This window comes from Cydia splendana, chromosome Z, assembly GCF_910591565.1.
Source record: "Cydia splendana chromosome Z, ilCydSple1.2, whole genome shotgun sequence".
Lineage (NCBI taxonomy): Eukaryota > Metazoa > Arthropoda > Insecta > Lepidoptera > Tortricidae > Cydia > Cydia splendana.
Window position 1 is genome coordinate 3150978 of NC_085987.1, and position 23459 is coordinate 3174436.

Sequence of the window (23459 nt, forward strand, 5' to 3'; positions counted from 1 at the left end):
ATTCTAGCAGATGAGGAAACAAACAGATTGCTTTGCCACTCATGTGAATAAAATGCAATTTTCTCATTAGTTTCTCAGGAATAAATAGAGCCAGACGAGCTGGTGTGGTGAAAAAGAACTATACTCATCCTTTTTCAGGCCAATACTAGTCTATGAAAAATACTAAAACCAAACTACAGTGTGTTTGATAAGAGCGTGACCAGTGTTTATGTATATATTATGTGTTCCGTACTCTACGTCAGAGATGTTCATTGAGAGAGTAACGCGATCGGTGACCGATAGATGCCGCTAGCGTCTATGTAGTCGCTCCGCCCCACGCCGTGACGTTGTTCCGCTTCCCCTCACTGCAATCCGTTGCTCGCTTCCCGCGACTCGCCGCCACCATGTCATTGTTTCGTCGACCGTCTGACCGATGGTCCGCAAATATTTTTTTTTGCGTATATTTTTGCAGCATGGTGCTTTAACATTTCCGATCCAAAGCTCGGTCGATTAAATAGTGAGATATAGCAGATAGTGACATATTAGTCTTTTGGCGGTCTCGCGATCGAAGTCATCGAACGGTGCTTTTCGATTCTACCCACTTTTTTCTTGCTAAATTAATTTTCACATTCCATGCTGCTAAAATCGTTACCGTTAACTCGCATTTTCGAGATCGAAGTAGGAAGTGCGTCAGTGGTTTTCGTTAACAAGTGGTAACGCAAGTCGCTCCGCATCGGAGAGGGAACGTGCGGTCATCGTGCCGGCGGCGGCGGGGGCGGCGCCCGGGCGGCGGGGGCGGAGGCGGGCAGCCTGCGCGCGCCGCTGCCGGGTGCCGCGCTTCGCCGATAAGGAGGTTTGGATTGTCTCGAACCATCCGGTGAGCCAGTTTAATGATATTCTAGTTTTATTGGCGTTCAGAAGTTACTTCGACTAAGGACGGTTCTCGGGCAGGTCGTATTAACCTGGGAGTACCTTGTGTCGTTAGCTGCGACGCGACCGGGGCTCCCCTGTCCCGCCCGGGCCCCGGCCCCCGCGCGCCGTCGACTTTCTTCTGCTGTCGTCCAAGGTGACTCCGAGACGCCGCGACGCTGCTGCTGCTGTGGTGTCGCGGTGCGGGGTCCGCGGGACGCCCACTCCTGTTGCTGCAGTCGCGATGCGGACGCTTCCAGTCCGCGAGAGCAGTCGCGGTGCGAGCGCTTTCAGTACGCGCCCGCTCCTGTCCCGCGCCCGCTCCTGTTGTTGCAGTCGCGGTGCAGACGCTTCCAGCCCGCGGGAGCAGTCGCGGTGCGGACGCTTCCAGGCCGCGCCCGCTCCTGTTGCTGCAGTCGCGGTGCAGACGCTTCCAGCCCGCGAGAGCAGTCGCGGTGCGGACGCTTCCAGGCCGCGCCCGCTCCTGTTGCTGCAGTCGCGGTGCGGACGCTTCCACGTCACACGCCCGCTCCTGTGGCTGCGGGCGCTTCCAGTCCGAAGGACTCCGAGAGACGTCACACGCCCGCTCCTGTGGCTGCGGGCGCTTCCAGTCCGCGGGACTCCGAGAGACGTCACACGCCCGCTTCTGTGGCTGCGGGCGCTTCCAGTCCGCGGGACTCCGAGAGGCACACGCCCGCTCCTATTGCTGCGGTCGCGGCGCGGGTGGATCGCGGACCTCTCGATCCCGTCCTGGCGCCAAGGTGAAGGCGGACCGCTTCTGCGTCCCGACTCCTAGAATGGAAGGAAGGTAAGTTGCGTGGAAGCAGTGGAAACGCTACGAGTACAGCGACGATCGCCGCGTTGGTTGCCGTCCGTCATGACGTCGCTGGTTACCTACGCGCCGGTGGTGGCCACCACGATGGCGCCGCCGAGGGCAGCAGTGGTACCGTGATGATGCGTGCAATTACGAGCCAGCCATCGGCGCCTCCCGTGCGGGTAACGTCCGTCACGAGCACCGGCGCCTGTCGAGCTGGCCGCCACGACGGCGCCTCTCGCCTCACGCACCTGAGCCTGGCGACGGTGGCCGCCACGATGGCGCCGCCCGCTCGATGACTCTGCCCGCCACGATGGCACCGCCCGCCTCACGACGCACCAGTGCCTACCGAGCTGGCCGCCACGATGACGCCTCTCGCATCACGCACTGATGCCTCCCAAGCCGGCGGCGGCGGCCGCCACAACGGCGCCGCCCGCCACGATGGCACCACCGCCTCGCGCACTGGCGCTTCTCGAGCTGGCCGCCACGATGGCGCCTCTCGCCTCACACCAGTGCCTCCCGAGCCAGGCGGCGGCCGCCTCACGCACCGGTGCCTCCCGAGCTGGCCGCCACGATGGCGCGTCTCGCCTCACGCACCGGCGCCTCCCGAGCCGGCGGCGGCGGCCGCCACGATGGAGCCGCCCACCTTACGCGACAGCGCCTCTAGAGCGGGTCGCCACGATGGGTCCTCGCCTCACGCACCAGCGCCTCCCGAACCAGTGGCGGCCGCCATGATAGCGCCGCCCGGCCTCACGCACCGGTGCCTCCCGAGCCGGCCGCCACGATGACGCCTCTAGCTTCACGCACCGGCGCCTCCTGAGCGGCGGCGGTTGCCATGATGGCACCGACAATCACGTCGAACCTGTCCACCGATGCTGCAACCACGACGATGTCGTCCCTTGCAATGGCGCCCATGTTTTGTTCGCAAGAATACCACCGCGAACTTACCTGCCGCCGATGCTGCCTACCAAGCTGCGCTGGGCGCCACAGTATCAGTTTTGTCCTGTCCACATGGTCCCATTGAGGTACGCAGGCGCCTATAGCTATGGTGCCATAGCACGAACAGACCGCTAAGCTTTTGGTTTCGGTTAAGGAGTTCTCCGGCGACGGCAGACAAGGTCGTAAGGAGCCTCGTCCTAGCGTGGCTCGACTGCCCGGAGTTGAAAGCGGTAAGATATGTCGATACTCAGAGGAAAATACGTCGTGTTCCCGGGTTTCATAAAGGTGCTGATCGACGTAGGGCCGTGCCGCTTCGAGGTTCCTATGACTTCTCGAGGCCATGGAGTGATCCAACCGAAGAACAGCTAGCTACAAGGCCCTGTGCGACCGCTCAAAACCGAGGTGAAAGGCATCGAAAAGGTCTGCAGACTTCACATAATTATCTCTGCTTGCCCGCGCTCTCCAGCTTAAGTTCCGTCTTACAAAGACGAACTCGTGCGCCAAGCCCATAATAAACAAAATGGGACAAATAAACCCGCTGCGCTTGAACAAGCTTGAGTTTCCGGTGCTAAGAGAAAGGGGCCAGGAGGACTCCAGCAGTTTCCATCTGTCTGTCTTTGACTTTATCGAAACAGTTTTGTTACGCAAGCGCTAAAATCGATTTTAGACTTGATTTCATTAGTTCGATTTCCTTAAAAGCATGCTACCATACCCCTATACTAGCTCGATATAGGGTGTTTCTTCGGGTAAAGCGAATTAAACTATCACGCTCCTAGACATCACGTGGGACACGCGGCACAACACCCCGTTTGAAAGTTTTCTTTTTCGCGACATACAGGCCTGCCTTGCTGCCGAGTTTCCCGCAGAAATGAGACTCAATGCCTCCTGTTCAGTCTCAAACTCGCAAACTTTAGTTCATGGAGGAAGGTGACACCTTCGCAGTCCCCAGCAACACGAAGCTGCCGAAAGCCTCGCGCCACTTTCTTCCTCATCTTATGCAAGCAGTCCGTTACAACCTCCAATATTGGTAGACAATGTACGAGGTAAGGCCCTTACAGTGAAGAGTAACCGTTAACGGGCCACATCTGCAGCGCTGACGACAGAAGTGTAAACATACAACCGCACCACTACAGTATACATAAAACGACGGCGACACTACATCCCCTCCGTTACCACGGCTGTCGCAAAAACTGCTGATGCCAGCAGATCGTCTACAGGTCGCGCTGGTTCCTTGCTACTTACCAGGTCGGTACAACCCCCGAGGGCGACGGTTTATCAAGAATTCACTGCGCGCCCGAGTGGCAGCTACGCCCAGAAGCCGCCGAGACTATCTGCGCCTGATAGGCGCCTTGTTGGCCAGCCTCCGATTTCGAGAGCCTTCGCACTGTGTCACGGTATTTCTTAACAGACTCTTTGAACTGCTACCACGTCTCTTCTGGCAGCTGCCGGTGATACGACTTGGTATGGATGTCTCCACCTCCCAGCCTAGTCTGCTACCTGTGACGGCGTGATAAGGAGAGCCTTCACGCAGCTGTGGTAAGCTTGCAATTTACTGGCGGTCCTAGTGAACACAGCGTCAGACCGCCCTCCCGCCCGCCCGACCGCCCTCCTGTCAGATAGGACGCTCCAACACCGAGCTGGCGTGACTGGCGCATGCATGCAACATGCCAAGGGCTAACGCTACATAGCGAACGAGACGCAACTCTCTAGGCCGCCTGTACGCCCACAATGTAGAAATGGTCTTCATGGTGCATCAAAAATAAGATCGACTGCCAGGTACCTCTAATATCCAGTGAAGTAGCGAGCTATCTCAGACATATATTTCTATTGCCCATGTTAGTTTTCAGAACGAGACTTGTTCATAAGCCTGTAACAAGCGCTGTATGTGAACCACTATCGGACACTATGCCTTCTTCCAACGCCATTAATAGCGAGACCAGCGCCTCCCAAACCACCAGCTTGGGACGCGAGAAATCTACTTGCCCTAATTTGAATAGCCCTACAACGTACCTATATAGAAGAGCTGCCGCATTTTTACTGTTAGCATCAGGCCGCAGGGTCAATGACCTTACTCTACTATACTGTAGCCCGGGCAATTACATAGATAACGTTCACGCTATTATTTTGTGTCCGAAATTCGGCTCTAAATCAGATAACGTGTCTTACCGATTGGACTCTTAGAAGCTCCGGAATAAAGTATAGACCCAGTAAGTAGGTAGTCTGGGTACGTCAACTTGTGAGAATTACACAAAATGTTAGGGGACACTGCGCATTCAGCCACAGTCTCATCCAAGCCGGCCTCGCTTAAGATTGCTTTCGATCCACGATGTACTTAATCACTAAATTGGCTGGAAATCTATCCAATTAGCGATATTTTGGCTTAAGTTAATTGGGAACATGACTCTTCTTTAGACGATTCTATCGCCGAGATTCTGCGGATTGGATGCGATTTCGAATGAGAAATCTCTCAAACCAGTTTAACGTCAGATTCGAACCTGGGATTACAATTTAAATTCACAATTTCCTGTAATGCATCATTATAACGAGTCACTGTGATTTCATGGGTTGCAATAAGGCGTATATATTTATTCTTTCTCTGAGTTCTATGACAGTAGGTGTAGCCCTAACGCTTGCGCGCCCGCTGACTCGCCACCAGGAGATAATAAACAGGTCTCAATGAACATCTCTGACGTAGAGTACGGAACACATAATATAAAAATTTTACCTTCCAATAAAATTGATATTATGTTTCCTTCTACGTCAGAGATGTGAGTAATGCCTTCCTGGCAGGCTACTAGGCTACCTTTATGCCGACGGTACTTCTCCTCAACAATGACATGGTGGCGGCGAGTCGCGGGAAGCGAGCAACGGATTGCAGTGAGGGGAAGCGGAACAACGTCACGGCGTGGGGCGGAGCGACTACATAGACGCTAGCGGCATCTATCGGTCACCGATCGCGTTACTCTCTCAATGAACATCTCTGACGTAGAAGGAAACATAATATCAATTTTATTGGAAGGTAAAATTTTTATATTTTAAGGATGTGACACAGAAAAAAAAGTACTGGCTGATTGGAATGTTCTTTTGCCTAAAAAGCTTCGTAAAAAATTATAAAAAATATTGCAGTACGGTGAATAAGCTTCTCCCTTACTGAAAAACACGAAAAAAAGGCTACCGTGGGCGAAAGAAAACAAAAACCGAGATTGAAATCATATTTTATTCCCGATGAAGTTTCTTTTTGGGCTGTTAATTACTTGACTTAGGCTTGTTCTACGACAAATAAAGGAGTGCTCGTGCGAACCGAGAATTACCCAGTAGAGGAACATGTTTGGGGATGCTTCTCTAAGCAGGGTTTCGGCCATTTGCACTTGTGCACCGATACACAGGACGCCCATAAAATGGTAAAAATTGATGAAAAGGCATTGCCTTCCGTTATCAAAAGTTCCCAAAGGATAAGGCTTCTTGGATCCCGCAAGAGAATAATGACCCTAAATGCCAAAGTCAGCAATGTACTGCATGAAAAATTGAAAATGGCGTCGATGTTGTGGATTGGCCCTCACAATCAACCCACGCCAACCCATTCAAAATGTTTGGGCGTGCATGAAGCTTAAATTACGAGGAAATAACACTCTTAGTATTATTGACCTAACTCGAGAACTGAAGTATGTGCGTACGTCTTTACCTTTCATTTTAGCTGAAAATTTGGTCGAAATTAAAGCCTGACAACAGTTTATTTAACCCTGAGATAGCGTCGCTGCAAACAGCTTACGTATGGCAATAATGTGCGTACGTCATGTATAGTCGGGATAGTGGGCATTGGCTTCATGTTGATACTCGTATACTGTCAAAACATTGCTTACAGAGAATTCGGTTCTTTCAATTTACCTATTCGTCAAAATCTGATTCTAAATATTCAATATTTATATATTCTTCGTTTTCTGACTCTGACGAAGTCTGATTTTCACCAGATGTTGCGTCGCTTTCAGGATCACCAACCTCGATTATAAAACGTTCAGTCTCCAATTCGATTATAGGATTTTTATCGTCGATCTACATAAACCTTAAATGAAATATTAAAGTTTAAACCAAACAACTAACCAGTTCAATTAAACCGCACTATATATTGTCAATACCGGTCATGTCAACAACCAACTTTAAAACATTGTTTATTGGAATGCTATGTAATCCTTCGTCTTTTTTAAGCTGTAAGTATTTGATTGCATTCACTACAATTTTTTTCGCATCTTTGGTATTTTTTTTGGCATTTTTGTAATAAAACCGTTTATATTTGAATATATTCGTAGATATTTTCCGTTTGTTTAGATCGGTGACATTCGATGACATCCAACGTTCGTTGTCAAAGAGTACTTGTTGCCAGTAAAAGAAATTAGTACCATTGAAAATCCGCAAAATGGCGAGGGTCAAGTAAACTGTTGTCAGGCTTTATATGCCCCAAAGATGCCAAGGTATTATTCATAATTCAGGAGACTGGACGTCTTATTAAAAACTAGCAAAAAGCAGAGCTTTGTAAGGGCTCGCGGAGGTTTTCTACCTTAACGTACCGAACCGGTTGCTGTCCGGTACGCCTGTCTGTTACAGCTTTTACTTTGTCCTTTAAAAACGTGTCCAGACGACAAAATCAAATTGCCAATATCATCCACACGTAATATACAATTTCATAAGTGCATTACATCCTACACGGTCGCCCAGTACTTTTTGTAAGGAACCCAACTGGCTTTCCTAATACATAATGTTGGGTCAGCGAGCCAATGTTCTTGAATTTATTTTTGCGTCCACTCCACACAATTGATCGAAAAACTATCCCGTCTGGACACCTACTGGCGGTAATCACGCTGCTCCGCACATGAACTAACATACACAGTTCCACTAGGTACAGCCAGGGTCCAGCATCAGCTCTATCTTGGGTACTGCTCTTCCAAGTTCTCATTAAGACGTGTCAGATGACCAAAACAGCGTGTGCCTATGTTGCACCAAACCTGAGTTCCACTAGGTACAGCCAGGGTTTAGCATCAGCTCTATCTTGGGTACTAATCTCCTAAGTGATCATCAAGACGAGTCGGATGGCCAAAACAGCGTGTGCCTATGTTGCAACAAACCCGAGTTCCACTAGGTACTGCCAGGGTTCAGCATGAGTTCTATCTTGGGTACTGTTCTCCTAAGTGCTCATCATGACGAGTCGGATGTCCAAAATAGCGTGTGTCTATGTTGCATCAAACCTGATCGAGTTCCACTAGGTACAGCCAGGGTTCATCATCAGCTCTATCTTGGGTACTACTTTCCTAAGTTCTCATCAAGACGAGTTGCATGACCAAAACAGCGTGTGCCTATGTTGTATAAAACCCGAGCTCCATTAGGCACTGTCAGGGTTCAGCATCAGCTATCTTGGGTACTGAAAGTACTGATCTACCCAGTGATCATCATGACGAGTCGGATATCCAAAACAGCGTGTGTCTATGTATGTTGCATCAAACCCGAGCTCTACTAGGTACTGCCAGGGTTCGGCATCGGCTCTATCTTGGGTACTACTCTCCTAAGTGCTCATCAAGATGAGTCGGATGACCAAACCATAATGTGCCTTTGTTACACCAAACCTGAGTTCCACTAGGTACTGCCAGGGTACTGGGTCATTTTGCTGAACTGCACGCTGACGTTTCGATTGGCGTGCAGTTCCCATACAAGTTGCAGTCGGGTTGTAGTCCGTCTGTATCGGCCCTAAGTCACTGAAGTTTGTATTAATTATGCTTATCTTTATTTATAATTTTAGCAGTTCCAAGCAATAGTAACACTAAAGGCGCCATTCATTAATTACGTAAGACAATTTTTGCCAGCTTTTGACCCCCTCCCACCCCTATGTAAGAAATAATAAGAATAGGCTGACCCCGTCCAGCCACCAATATAATTTATTTTCAAAAAAATATTTTTATGAATGTTTATTTGTACCTGTACAAAGGTACTTGAGCTCGTTTAAGCTAACTCTGCACCGTGTTTGATAGCATAGAGTGTGAAAGTATTATTTTAAACGTCATAATTTCATAGAAATTAAAAAAAATATCGCATCTTGGTGATCTTACTTAAGAACTATGAACACCCCCTCCCACCCCCTTGTAAGAATAAATAAGATATGTTCGACCCCCCTCCACCCCAAAATCGTCTTACGTAATAAATGAATGGCGCCAAAACTGTATCTCGAACTGAAAATACCCGATTTAAGTTTGCTAACACAACATGACTGATCATCACATCGTCAGCGTCACAAAACATACGAGTAAATATACAGCAAGATTGATTGTTCTAGTAGGTATTCACAAAAACTTAATTGCTAAAATGGGAATCAAACCAAGTGAAGCGAGGTGGGTTGAATCCAAAATTGTACCCACTTTGGTATTCACCGTTGGCAATGGCGTAAGCGCCATCGACATTATTGAACTTGAAAACACCACATAGGTATCGTATTGTCTGAATACCCACAACACAAGCCTTCTTAAGTAGTCAATTTGTATAAGAATGTCCAATATTTATTTATTTATTTATTACTAACGCCATCTGTTAGAGAAAGAAATAATTAACATTAGCACGAATGTTAATTCATCATTTTGCCAACAGATGGCGCTAGTAGTAATACAAAGTGTTATTACTTTATTTTATTTTTTTAGGTTTATAAAATGATATTTTTATGTTTGATAACACACCTAGACATGAATTTAAATTACTATGTTAAATTTCAAACCTAACAGTGCAGTAGTTTTTCCGTAAAGTGTACCACAAGAATGCATAGTTCGTCGATTAGTGATAGGGCTCGCTTCGCTCGCCCTAATAAAGCATGAATATGTAATTACAATAAAGCATGAATATCTCATATGATAGTATTTGACATGTTAATTATTCTTTACTTTTTTTCAAAGTTTTACCGGTCACGCTCTTATCGTACATAGTGTATATATATATATATATATATATAGCAAAAAGCCAATTGTATTAAATGTGTAAAATCCAAAGGTGACGTTCGGATGACAACTGCCGCTGCACTACTGTTGCGACGTTGTTGTTTGTGTGTATCTGTCAATTTGTAGTTTGTTTGTAGTCATATGTTTGTAGTTTGTTTCTGAGCATTCAATTTTCAATTCCATCTTTTCAGACCCGAGAAGCCAATACCAGTCGCGGCGCCGCTCGCCGGCACCCATATCCTCATGATCATCTGCGCAATCTTGTTCCTAACCCTTCTGCTGCTGGGTCTGGGCGTGTCCTACCTGTGCTTGAGGAGGCGCGCGCTGCCCGCCCCGAGGAGGTTGATCGATGACTCCTCTGCTTCTATCGTTAGCAGAGAAAGTATACAAGGTAAGATACATTCTTATGATCTGACTGTTCTTAAACCTTCTACTCTGCTGGGTCTTGGCGTGTTCCTACCTGTGTTTGAGGAGACACGCGCTCGTTCCGAGTAACCCTTCTACTACTGGGTCTGGACCTATCCTACCACTCCTACCTGTGTTTGCATTCGTTGTCGTCAAAAGGAAGAAGCAGGAAGAAAGTACAAAGTATTTGCTATCATCAGGTACTATTTTTAATGAACTCAACCCTTTATTTTCATTGCAACAGTTAGAAGGAAAACCCCCTTTAGCTCCCAAGTACTTGCCATCTGTAATGGTGTACTATGCGCTGCTGCGTTGAGAAGTAAGGGGACATCCTTTAATTCGTCTCACATTTAGAGGGCGTCATGAAAATGTAAGCTGTTGTGACAAGGGGGAGAAGGAAACTCACGAACATTGTGACTTCACTTTAACTTCATCTGTAACCGAAAATTGCTTCCAGAGGTGAAAATCCCCCGCGCACACCCCGTCTACCCGCTCGCCGCGGAGGCCGAAAGCGCCAGCGTGGTCTCGGACACGATACCGTCTGACTACCCGTCGGAGACCCCGAGCGAGGCCGAGCACGCGCACACCAACCAGGCGTTCATGATTGACGAGTACCATAGCGAGGGTAAGGGTTAGAATGTAACGAGACGTATATGATAAAAAAACTTAGGTACTTAATTAAGGTACATAAATGTGGAGAAGACCGGCATTTAAAATATATTCCATGGGAGACGTTCATATGCCAAGTACTCTCGTATTTGTATACGTACGTCGCTCAGGGTGGTATTCCACCTGTCCAATTTCTTTGTCCAATGTCATTGCGTCTCACTCTCTCATGAAGCAAAATTGTGAGATGCAATACACATTGGACAAATGGAATACCACCTTCAGACAAAGTCAAAAAGGAAGGGCTTCACTCCTGCTCCATCGACCTTCTATAAGTGGAGTATGTGTAAAAACGTAAGAGTTGAAAGAGCTTGTACACGGTTTCCCAGCATTGACCTTACGGCAGTTCCTTTTAATTGGATATTTACTTTAACCCTCAAGAGGGTCTATTCGAGTCGCGACAGTCACAATTACTTGCTCAATTTAAATTGTAATTTCGGTTTTTATGAGAATATTGCGATCAACCGCGACAGCTGAATTAATCTTCAACTACGATAATAGACTTATGTACTTTATAATATTATATTTAATTTATTTTCAGTTCACGAGACTGCATTGGCCATGGGTTCGAATCCTATAAAAATATTAATTAGAAGATCCATAATGCATGTTAAATTATTTGAATATTTTTTATACAAAGCATGGATTAAAAACGTTAACTTGTATGTAAACTGTATTAGGTATACTTTTTAATTTTAACCTGGAGCCTACTTGTGAAATCAAAAATTTCAATGTGATAAGTGTGCCCGTGAAACCAATTGCAATCTATTTATTTCGCAAATATGCTATAATAGCTTGATGACGGAGCATTAAAAACGATTCGTTACGTACCTACCTCATTCTTAATACACACCTCGCAATGTACAAATTGCAGAACATTCCCAAAAAGCGGAAACGTTCTCGAGAATGTTCTCAGAACATTCTGCAACATGGAAATTTATTGTTCCGCCATCTTGGATTTTTTCCAAATTTTTTTTTGTCATTGGAATCTAGAGGCCTCTTTCTCCCGCCATGCCAAATCTCAGCGCGCTCGGACCAACTTAAAAAATTAAAAAAAAAGTCGGCCATTTTCATGTTTTTAAATGCAGTTTGTTTTGTCTCGGGGCCCTCTATGACATTTGGTCGAGCACCCCCCACCTAGGTCTGACTGTTTGGCCGGGCCGTCATACATTTTTCTGACCGGAAGCGGTAGACCAAAAGTCGGAATTTTCTGGCGGTAAGGATACTACACCTAAACTATCGTGAATATTCATGGTATAAACTACGATAAATAAATAAATTCTCGTTCTCGAGAACATTCTCAGAAGTTACCGAGAATTTCTCATGTGGATAGTTTCGCAATTTTGGAAAGTTCTGGTGCGTGCATTGCTATACACACCTACCATTTCTACCAACACAGTCTTTGTAGGTATTTATAACGTCCTTTTAACCGAAATGACACTTGATTATAATGTAATTTCTTACTAAACATATAAGAATACCATCTTAATATCTAAAAGATAGGTAATTACTACAATCAAGCCAACTAGTTAACCAAACACTCAAAAGATAATGTAGGTACCATTAGCAGCAAAAGTGCATGGCGACTTTATCAATGAATTCATTCATCATTTCTCCATGCAATTTTGCAGTTTACTGCACCTATGGGTAAACTTATTGTAAACTGTGACGCTTGCTACGCACGAAACCAGACGAATTACCTCCATAGCACCTAACGTAGATATAGCACTACAGGTAATATGTGATTTATTACTTATCAAAATTTTGGATTTATTTAATCTTTACTATTTTTACACATTAAGTATCATTGGGTAATTAAAATGGAATTAATCGCGTATTAAATACTCCTGAAAATTGTCTTCGTCATTCGTCTTCGTCAATTTGTCGAAGCGTTTTAGGATCACTGTAATATCGCGCTTGACACTTTGGTAGTAAATTTTCAGATGTGTTTAATACGGGATAAAGTTGCATTTAGTTAAGAACATGTAATAATGATAACACAACCTAACCAACTAACCAGGTTACGGCGAAACGCACGAAACGACCACATCTAACGGTCGCTTGCACGCAGCGCCGGCGTTCGACGTGCGCGTGCGCGTGCAGCGGCCGCCTGCACCACCGTCTCCACCCTCGACCTTGACGCCCACGGAGACCGACGGCGGCAGCGTCAGGTTTGTATCTCTTACCCACAGGCCACGCTATGATCGGTTACGCTCGACTCCGGCGCCGTCCGCCGTACATTAGTATTACCGAGGCCCACGGATCACTTTCCGTGGCCTCGCATGGCGTTCCAAGCGGGCGGGCTCGCAACCTGTGTTTTTTTGCTGAGGCGTGTGTATAGTTATCTTACGGACGCTCTGTATACGAGTGGTATTACTGTATTTTGCGTCATTATTGCGCAGCGATCATTCGCTGATATTTGGAGTAATTACTGTCACTGTTCATATCTTGGAACTTCATAGTGCTGTGGAGGCACACTGAATATTAGTCTGAAAGATTATTCTTTAATTTTGGATTTCTCAATAACTGCAAGTTTTGTCACAAGACTGACTTATCCCATCATCTTAACCATGAATTGTTTAAACTGTACTTTACCTGTAATCTGACTTTCCCACTAGGCAAACCATGATACTAGAGGAGCATGAACGCCAAGAGTCCGTCCGTACAGTATCGCCCGTAGCGTTACCACTGCCCGCGCGTCAAGCTCACCTGCCGCCGCCCGCGCGCCCGCCCCGCCCCGCGCAGCTCTACTCGCAGGTCAGCAGGGACCGACAGGTACTGGGGGATCATGTAACATGGAGTGTGCTTGTGTGTGTTTGTGACAACCAGTTGGGAAGAAGATCGGGGGTGTTCATGTAGTTCGGGTTTCGATTAGGACCAGGACCATGCAAAAGGTTCAGACCTCGAGTCCTTCCAGTCTGATGAAAGGTAGAAAGAGCCAGATACCTAGCCAGATACAGCAGATACTACGAACTTAAAAACCAAGTTTGCACGAATTTATCTAAAGGATGGCTCAGAATTTTTAACAATAACTACCACCCATCAAAATCAATTGCACATTCAAAATTTAACAAAAACCTAATGTTTAATTGGCACATTACAATCGTTTACATTAATTCGGGTTTTAAGATAATTATCATCACATTTTTGAATTAATTTGTGTGTGTGAGTGTTTGTTTTTGTATAACGAATCATGTCTAAACAGATTTAAAATGGTCAATTGTTGGTCATAGTGTCGGCTGGCAATTAATTAAAACTAACTATAGATTTTATCCTAAAAAAGCTGACGAGCTCAAATATGACGAGCTCTGATTACCAACCGACAATATACACCAATCAGTACAAACCCACCATCCCACCCAACCAATCACATCATCTACATTTCTAACCAATCACTAACCAGGAATGGGCACGGCGGCCGCGCTCCATCGTCTCCCTCAACACGGAGATGACGGACACGCATTCGGTGACCGAGGTCACTGACCGGTCGCATGCGAGGATGTTCCATATCAAGGTATGATCATGTTAATGTTACAGAAGTGGCCAAAATATGAACAATCTGCTGAAAAGTAAAAGCTTATGCGATTACATTCGAAACTATTTTCGCTTCTATACAAAAGATACTGCAATAGTTTCCCTATATCGGGGCCGTCGACGTGAGAGGATTTGTACTATGTGACTTAAATAAAAAACTTAAGCTTGTAATCATGTGCTGCCCTGTACAGTTCACGCACGCTGCCTTAAGTATAACCTAGAATTTTTCCGTAGAAAATTATTCACCCTATGCTGCATCAGCTAAATTCAGCTAAGCTACCTTCTGCTACTTACCGTATTACGATTTGTTTCAATTACTCGTAAATAGCTTCTGTAATTTGACATTACAATATACAAAAACATTTTTGGTCACTTCAAATAAATAATATCATAAATCTAATACCTCGATACATAATTCGTATTACCCTAATTTCAATAATAACATGTACCTGCGAAACGGCAGATTGTTATGTAGCGAGGTCTTTGAGTCGACTATGGGTGCACTTTCATGTTGGTAAGATCCATGTTGAAATTTCATGAGCAGCGCTCGTTGAAGTTATCAAATCGCATCAAGCTAACTCTTGACAAAGTGTCGAAGTCTCATCATAATCGTCAAAATTCTGAAAATATGTATGACTCTGAAAAAATGAAGTCAGTGCAGAGTCAGCTTCGAGTGCTTAAATAGAGGGACTCTAAAGCGAGGTTTAGACTGGCAAGAACCTTCGTTACATTGCCGACTAATAAGGTAAACTGTATTCAGAAGTTTGATCACATACCGCAATGTAATGAAAATTGCATGCATGTTAGTAGTAGTAGTAGTAGTAGTAATCACTTTATTGTACACAACACAGGTTTACATAATATTTACAGAAATAAAGGTACAAAGGCGAACTTATCCCTGTAAGGGATCTCTTCCAGCTAACCTTCGAGTAGATGAGGGGAGAATTCAAATTAGATAGACAAACTTACGGAATGCACAGTAACATTTTAAAAGTAAACTAACCAAAACGTCCAAAAGTAAATAAAATACATAAATAATATTATAAAATAAAATACATGCTACATACATAAATACTAAACATATATTACATATAATATAATTATATATATATTTATATATATATATATATATATATATATATATATATATACACAAGTGTCAACAAAAAAAAAATATCAGTACTTAACCAAATCACGCTTGGTTGGAAAGCATACGTTTCTTCAAATTAGCCTTGAGTGACGCTACAGACTGGGACCGTTTGAGCGACAGGGGCAACTCGTTCCACAACTTCACCGCGCGTACCGTGAACGAATTCGCATACGATCGTGTCTTATTCGGGGGAATAGCAAGCGTAAGATTAGCACTTGAACGTAAGCGGTGTTCACTGCATTCAGCCAGATAATTAAATCTCTCGGTAAGGTAAGATGGAGAGCAGGGGTTAAAGCATGTTCTTGCCAGTCTAAACCTCGTTTAACAAACATGAAAACAAGTTATCCCTAGTTGATCATAAAACCTCACTCCGCCGAGTCATTCTCATTAATATCATATAACGGTCACACAGAAGCCGCCGCCACCGCCACCAGTGACGAGCGCGCGTCTGGAGACGGAGGAACACGAGGTCCTGATGGAGAGCCTCGAAGCCATTCCTGAGACGCCTATCCTTCCAGCCAGGTAAGACCAAGTAGACTAGTCATTACTCTGGTGGTTTTGAGCTGTAGACCTTGAAAACTCTTTTGGCACCGCCACCACCACCAGTGATGAGCGAGCGTTTGGAGACGGAGCACGAGGTCCTGATGGAGAGCCTCGAACCCATTCCTGAGACGCCTATCCTTCCAGCCAGATAAGACCAAGTAGACTAGTCATTACTCTGGTGGTTTTGAGCTGTAGACTTTGAAAACCCTTTTGGCACCGCCACCGCCACCAGTGATGAGCGAGCGCCTGGAGACGGAGGAGCACGAGGTCCTGATGGAGAGCCTCGAACCCATTCCTGAGACGCCTATCCTTCCAGCCAGGTGAGACCAAGTAGACTAGTCATTACTCTGGTGGTTCTGAGCTGTAGACCTTGAAAACTCCTATGGCACCGCCACCGCCACCAGTAATGAGCGAGCGTCTGGAGACGGAGGAGCACGAGGTCCTGATGGAGAGCCTCGAACCCATTCCTGAGACGCCTATCCTTCCAGCCAGGTGAGTAAAAACAAATCAGCTATTGACGTAGTCGGTTGAGCAAAAAAAAAACCGCTGCTGGGAGGATGTTGTGAACATATTCCGCCAAAAGGCGTAATGAATTCGCATCTGTCTTTATACCTAGTCATCAAAGAAATCAAAACCGATGTCTCTACGATGTGTCATACATGAGCATTGTCTAAAATCTAAATCGTCTGTAGTTGGTGCCAGACCAAAGGTGATGATGAAGTACGCGAGCTTGAGTTAGAGAAATGGGCTGAGTTATTCCGTTTAAGCTTAGGGCCACTTGCATCAGCCAGGGTTAAATTGTACTGGTATTCCGGATTTAACTGGTTAATCTCGAGTTAGCGGCTAACCCTGGATGGCACAAGTGGCCAATTCCTACGAAAATATGACGATTTATAGCTGCGCTGTCAAGTCGGTGCATACACTAGTTTTGTGCTCAAGCCAATCCCACCAAAAACATTCTGTAAAAAACTAGCCAAGTCTCGATGTAGCTGCTTGTTTATCTCTAAAAAGTAATGAAATCTAGACAAAGTCGTGCCAAGTCTAAGGTTCCTTACTGCGATTTCTTTATTATTATAGTTAATGTTGTGTGACTTGGCCGTTGAAGGGTACACAAGGGTACAAAACCAGGTGCTCCATGACACCATTGCACCAATCTGTCGCCAGAACCGCTACCCATTGACGATGGAAAATTGCCACTTGGAAAACGTTGATTCAATAACCAGTCAATTGTAGGCTTGATAAAGCTGCGTATTTCAATAATACTTATGTATAGGCGAGCCTGAAACAAACACTTCTTTTTGAAGCGTCAAATCGACCATCGATCTAACATAAAATAGACGTACAGACGGACTTCTATCAATGATTAGAAGTCCGTCTGTACTGGAAATAATTTTTTATACTGTATGTTTGGTGTCATGGAGCACCTGGTTTTGTACCCTTGTGTACCCTTCAACGGCCAAGTCACACAACATTAACTATAATAATAAAGAAATCGCAGTAAGGAACCTTAGACTTGGCACGACTTTGTCTAGATTTCATTACTTTTTAGAGATAAACAAGCAGCTCCATCGAGACTTGGCTAGTTTTTTACAGAATGTTTTTGGTGGGATTTCACTTCTTTTTGTAGAAACGTGGGCATATTGATTTATTTTATTAGATTTTCTTATTTGACACATTTTTTTTCTTTTTAGGAGTAGTTTTTTTATTACCATATCTCTAAAGGCTCCGTCACACATGAGCGTTTTCAAAGCGCGGCGTGAGCGGGGCACGATGCGAGCGTGGCGCTCGCGATCTGCGCTTGGACACAGCGGCCCGCCGGCGCGCAGCGCACGCGACCCGCTTTGATCACGCCCGCGCAGTCACACACAACACAGCGCGTGTTGCGAGCGGTCACTCGATTACTGAACGTTGGACGTTGGACAGCATGATCATGGACGTTGAATAGTTTCACGAGCGTTTTGTAGCCTGCAGCAGTATATTGCGACAATACTGCCGACTGCATTACTGCAGCAAATGTCAAATACGATGATGCTGACCAAATTTTTGATATTTACCTCAGTAATTCAGTCGGCAGTAGTGCATGCTGCAATCCTGCTGCAGTATAGCTGCCGACTGCATTACTGCCAAAAATGCCAAAGTTGATGTATTTTTAACCGCCTTAAAATAAAGGTTCTCAGTTTGACCCGTATGTATGTTTGTTCGCGATTATCTCGCGTTTGGCTGAACCGATTTTGATGCGGTTTTCAGAAAAGTGTTTGTTACATTCTGGTAAAGGTTTTAGTATACATAGATCTGAGCTGATGCTGAACCCTGGTTGTACCTAGTGGAACTCAGGTTTGGTGCAACATAAGCCCACGCTATTTTGGTCATCCGTCACATCTTGATGAGCACTTGGGAGAGCAGTACCCAAGATAGAGCTGATGCTGAACCCTGGCTGTACCTAGTGGAACTCAGGTTTGGTGCAACATAGGCACACTTTGTTTTGGTTAACCGACTTGTCGTCGTGTGCCTGTTGCAGAGTTCCACTAGGCGGTCATTAAGATGTAACGGATGACCAAAATAGCGTGGGGCTATGTTGCACCAAACCTAAGTTTCACTAGGTACAGCCAGGGTTCAGCATTAGCTCTATTTCAGGTACTGCTCTCCCAAGTGCTCATCAAGATGTGATTGATGACCAAACTAGCGTTGGCCTATGTTACACCAAACCTAAGTTCCAGTAGGTACAGCCAGGGTTCAGCATTAGCTCTATCTTGGGTACTGCTCTCCCAAGTGCTCATCAAGATGTGACGGATGACCAAAATGGCGTTGGCCTATGTTGCACCAAACCTGAGTTCCACTAGGTACAGCTAGCGTTCATCATCAGCTCTATTTCAGGTACTGCTCTCCCAAGTGCTCATCAAGATGTGACGGATGACCAAAATAGCGTGGGCCTATGTAGCACCAAACCAGAGTTCCAGTAGGTACAGCCAGGGTTCAGCATCAGCTCTATCTTGGGTACTGCGTTCCCAAGTGCTCATCAAGATGTAACGGATGACCAAAATAGCGTGGGCCTATGTAGCACCAAACCTGAGTTCCACTATGTACAGCCAGGGTTCAGTATCAGCTCTATCTTGGGTACTGCTCTCCCAAGTGCTCATCAAGATGTGACGGATGACCAAAATAGCGTGGGCGTATGTTGCACCAAACCTGAGTTCCACTAGGTACAGCCAGGGTTCAGCATCAGCTCCATCTTGGGTACTACTCTCCCAAAGGCTCATCAAGGCGTGTCGGATGACCAAAACAGTGTGTGCATATGTTGCACCAAGCCTGAGTTCCACTAGGTACAGCCAGGGTTCAGCATCAGCTCCATCTTGGGTACTACTTTCCCAAAGGCTCATCAAAGCGTGTCGGATGACCAAAACAGTGTGTAAATATGTTGCACCAAGCAAAACGCCTATGTCTGACGGAGCCTTAATACAGCTGAGACCAGCTGAGGGTTCTTCGTCAGATACTTCAGACCTTCGATTTTTGACATCAAATGAAGCGGCCCACCAATTTGAATATTTTTTGTAAAGGCGGTATGTCGATCTCCAATAGTTTGGTTGGGCTCTTGTGTTTTCTAATCAGGGTCACCAGGTACTCCAGATCTTCGATTATCCTAGTTTTTATAGTTTTCCCTTTATGTGGCCATTAAACCCTAACTCTGTACCAAATTTCAGCTCTCTGAGTCTATGGGAAGTACTAGTTCTATTCTGATGATCATAAGTGAGTGAGTGTGTGTCATAAATGCGAAACTTTGCTTTCGCTTAACTTCGGAACTAAATGACCTACAGACTTGAAATTTTGGATTTTAAGTACGTGATTATAGCTTACTGGATGACGAAAATTTCTGCGTTCTGGTCTTATCCAGAGGTTCTCAAATAGGGACCTGAAAATGCGGCGAAATGGTTCCAGTAAAGGATGGTACGGCAGTGTTTGCTTCGCGCTCGACTTGGCGGGGGCACTGCCGTGCCCCCTGATACTAATGAGAGCTATCATACCCACTGAAAAAGGCAAATGGTCATAGCTCCTAGTCTTCTCTGGGCTGAACTGATAATATCCTGGACTCTACTACTTAACTAATAATATTATTTATAACAGGAAACCGGAGATCACGTCGCACGTGGTCGACGACGTGTTCCTGCGCACGATCACCGAGAAGAAGACGATTGAGGACATAGAGCGGCACAAGAGGCTGGTCACTGAATACAAACAGGTACTCAGAGTTCAATTTTTGGTTGTGATTATTATAGTAAGGTATACACAATTACACATATATTCCTATTGTTTTCGAATCCGTTTGACTACACATGGCCATTTGAGCCATGTAGTGTAGTCAAACGGATTTCTAACGTATATCCATTACAGGTGCCCCCGCCGCCCCCGCAGTTCGACGTGACGATCCGCAACCACACGCTGCCGGAGGCGCAATGGGAGAACTTCTCCGACATCAGCAGCGCGTCGGGCATGACGCTCACGCCGAAGATGGAACGAGTGCCTCTGTCACTGCCGCCGCAGAAATATATCGGTAAGTTCTTACAACTTATGTTATCCTGGTACAGTCAGCAGTAGATGTTGCTAAGCGGGCGAGGGTTTCAAAATTATCTTGACACGCTCTTATTCTCTTAACACAGTCGCGTCTAGGTCGTTTTGAACACCTCGTCCGTTTAGCAACTTCTGCTAATGACCGTACTTTCTGCTGACGATTAAGTTGGTGGCTTAACGGAAAAATTAGTGGACTCCTGTCGACAATGGTATATGTATGTTAAAATTCTTTAAATTAGCGTTGCGTCCTTATATTAAATTTTGTTAGTAGTAGTAGCAGTTGCACCGCCCACAATCTCTCTGCTTTGCCTTAAGGTTGACTGGTAGAGAATGCTTTTGGCATTAAGTCCGCCTTTTGTACGATAAGTTTTCTTTTGTGCAATAAAGTTTAAATAAATAAATAAATAAATGGTTTCCCATACTGGTTGTGTAACAGGAATAAATCTTCTTATATCACAACTGGTTGCCATGAAAGACTAAAAAACCCTCGTAACTGGTTGTGAAACACAGTTGCGATGGCGGCCGAAAGGACAAAAAACCAGTTACAAGTCAATCCAAATTAGTAAATATCAACCGGTAAAAAAATCTATAAACACAAGCTTAAGGACGTTAACGTTAGACAGGGCCGTATCCGGGCCGGAGCTTCCGGCGCTTACTTTTCTATGACATGACAGGCGATCACGTGATGCTTTCTATAGAAAACGATGCGCCGGAAACGTGAGTCATCCTTAAGCAACGCTTTCGACGCAGCGTGGCGGCCATTGGCCAGAGCAACATTCTGAACGCGTCCCTCTTGTACCTCTCGACTCCGCTGTTAACAATCTGCCGGTGCCCTTCGTGTATGACAAGTTGGTTAAACTTGCACCTCACAATTAAATTTAAACTTCCACAGGCAAAGGCGGCCCCGACCTGTTCTCCCCCGAACTCATCAAGCAATCCCAGTACCAGCCCTCCAACCTGCCGCTGCTGCCCGAGCTGCCACCAGCCCGCAACCCGCTGTATCGTGACGATGATGAAGATGTACCGGAGCCGGTGCCAGCACCCCCTGTTCCTCAGAACTGGAGCGTGCTCACTAGGGTGCTTAGCACTGAGGCGCAAGACGAGGTACCTATGTCAAAACTTTTCAAAACGAGTTTAACCTGACAAAACCTTTGCAAGTGACAAGCATCAGATAAAACCCTTAACAAAAGACACGAGTTGAAGTCGCGTACGAGTACACAAGAATGTCGTAAAATGACAGCGAAATTTTGATAAAAATTTGTTTCTTTTTGATACCGATAGCACGCTGAACGTCCTAAATTGCAGCCAGCTTTAATATCGTGCTCTTCATAGTATTATTTTCACCCATTCGTTCTTTTACATCCATGTTTGTAAGTGTGATGGTAATCATTCACCGAAACTCTCCTGCCAATCGTCGTAATAGATCGTCTCATCTATTACCTCTAACTCTGTGTATTGCCTCTAACATTGTCTATTGTCTATTGTTTATTACTTGAATCTATTTATAAATTAACCTGGACATTTAATATAAATAATCATCATACTTAATCTTATTATTTTACTAGCTTTATAAATGAACTTGACATTTAATACTGCATAAACGTCGATAAAATATAAAATATTAAAATTATGAATATAGATTTTATTGCTATTGGTATAAGATGCATGCATGTACTAAATACTTAATACCTAGACTTAAGATATATTGAATGCCCTTACAGGGTGTCATGTACCTACTATCCTCAAATTGTAACACCTAATGTAATTATGAACATGACTGCAATACAATAAAGAATAAAGAATAAAAACATTTGTTTCTATTATCAAGGTCCTCCAAGAGTCTGAGCGCGTGCACCGCCTCACACGCGAGGAGCGCCTCCGCTGGCGCGAGCTCATCACTCACGAGTCCACACTTCGTCGCGAGCTGGCTCGCTCCTCCACTCGCGAGGAGTTCACCAGGGTGGCCCACGACCATCGCTTCGCGCCGTTATACAGCCCGCATAAGTGGGAGGTCATCATACGAATTCTGGCGCCTCCTCCGGAAAAACCCAAGGTAAGAACTAAACTACTAAACAAACGACAGGGTTGAGTGGAGGAAAGGAGGGGAGACCTTTGCCCAGCAGTGGGACACTATACTAGGCAAACTAAAAAAAGAACTAAACTTATACAGGGTGGAACATTTCTAGAGACTGTGCTGAAAGGATAGTGTTATCTAAGTGATCTACAATCGAGTTATTATAATAGTAAAGCTGGATTTAAAAGTAAAACATAATCATTAAAATGAAATATTATATAACAGTGACAACCCTACAAAGTTATTTACATTTTAAATTGACACATGTCATGTCATTCAATAGGATCTACCTGCTAGGGTTGAAACATACAGATTCTTGCACTAATGTTTAACAAACTGTATCTCAGAAACGGTTAGAAATATTGACGTGATTAATAAGTGAAAAATAAAGTACGTAGCCTGAACAATTTCCAGTTTGCGTAAAAGTCCTTCGTTCTGTTCCACCCGATATGACATTTTAAATAGTGTAAATATTACAATCCACACTTCGACGTGAACTGGCCTACGTAGACCCTTAATGGTGCCGACGACTTCTGGGAAAGACCTCAGTCTATCGAGGTATTCTGCTACCCCATGGCATTCGCGGATGACGTGAGCGGCTGTCTTTTCTTTTCCATGTGTGCCCTGCAGAGGGGGTTATCTGTAGCACGTAGGGTTAATATGCAAGCTAATATGGTGATTAATGATAACTACATATATTGTTTTTCACCACACCAGCTCGGAAAGGCTTACTTTGCACTTCAAAAACTGATAGCAAAGTTGCATTTTATTCACATTTGAGGCAATAAAGTAATCAAATGCAAATTTTGAGTTGTTTTCTTATTTTTGCTGGTAGAATTGACTTATAAATGATGATTTTGGATGATAAATATTTAATAACATCCATTTGGATTTGATTTGGTTTGATTTTGTTTGATA

At 45.0% G+C, this 23459-nt stretch overlaps 1 protein-coding gene across 1 annotated transcript in view; it reads left to right on the forward strand.

Moving 5' to 3' along the window:
• The window catches only part of LOC134804625 (uncharacterized), an 83845-nt gene that overhangs the window by 54684 nt on the left and 5702 nt on the right, over positions 1 to 23459 (forward strand). The window contains exons 7-17 of the mRNA XM_063777735.1: positions 7408 to 7412; positions 9798 to 9997; positions 10469 to 10636; positions 12698 to 12848; positions 13296 to 13452; positions 14081 to 14191; positions 15774 to 15883; positions 20024 to 20138; positions 20291 to 20450; positions 21360 to 21571; positions 22296 to 22520. Coding sequence (XP_063633805.1) covers positions 7408 to 7412; positions 9798 to 9997; positions 10469 to 10636; positions 12698 to 12848; positions 13296 to 13452; positions 14081 to 14191; positions 15774 to 15883; positions 20024 to 20138; positions 20291 to 20450; positions 21360 to 21571; positions 22296 to 22520 — 1614 coding nt within the window. The remainder of the gene's footprint in view (positions 1 to 7407; positions 7413 to 9797; positions 9998 to 10468; positions 10637 to 12697; positions 12849 to 13295; positions 13453 to 14080; positions 14192 to 15773; positions 15884 to 20023; positions 20139 to 20290; positions 20451 to 21359; positions 21572 to 22295; positions 22521 to 23459) is intronic.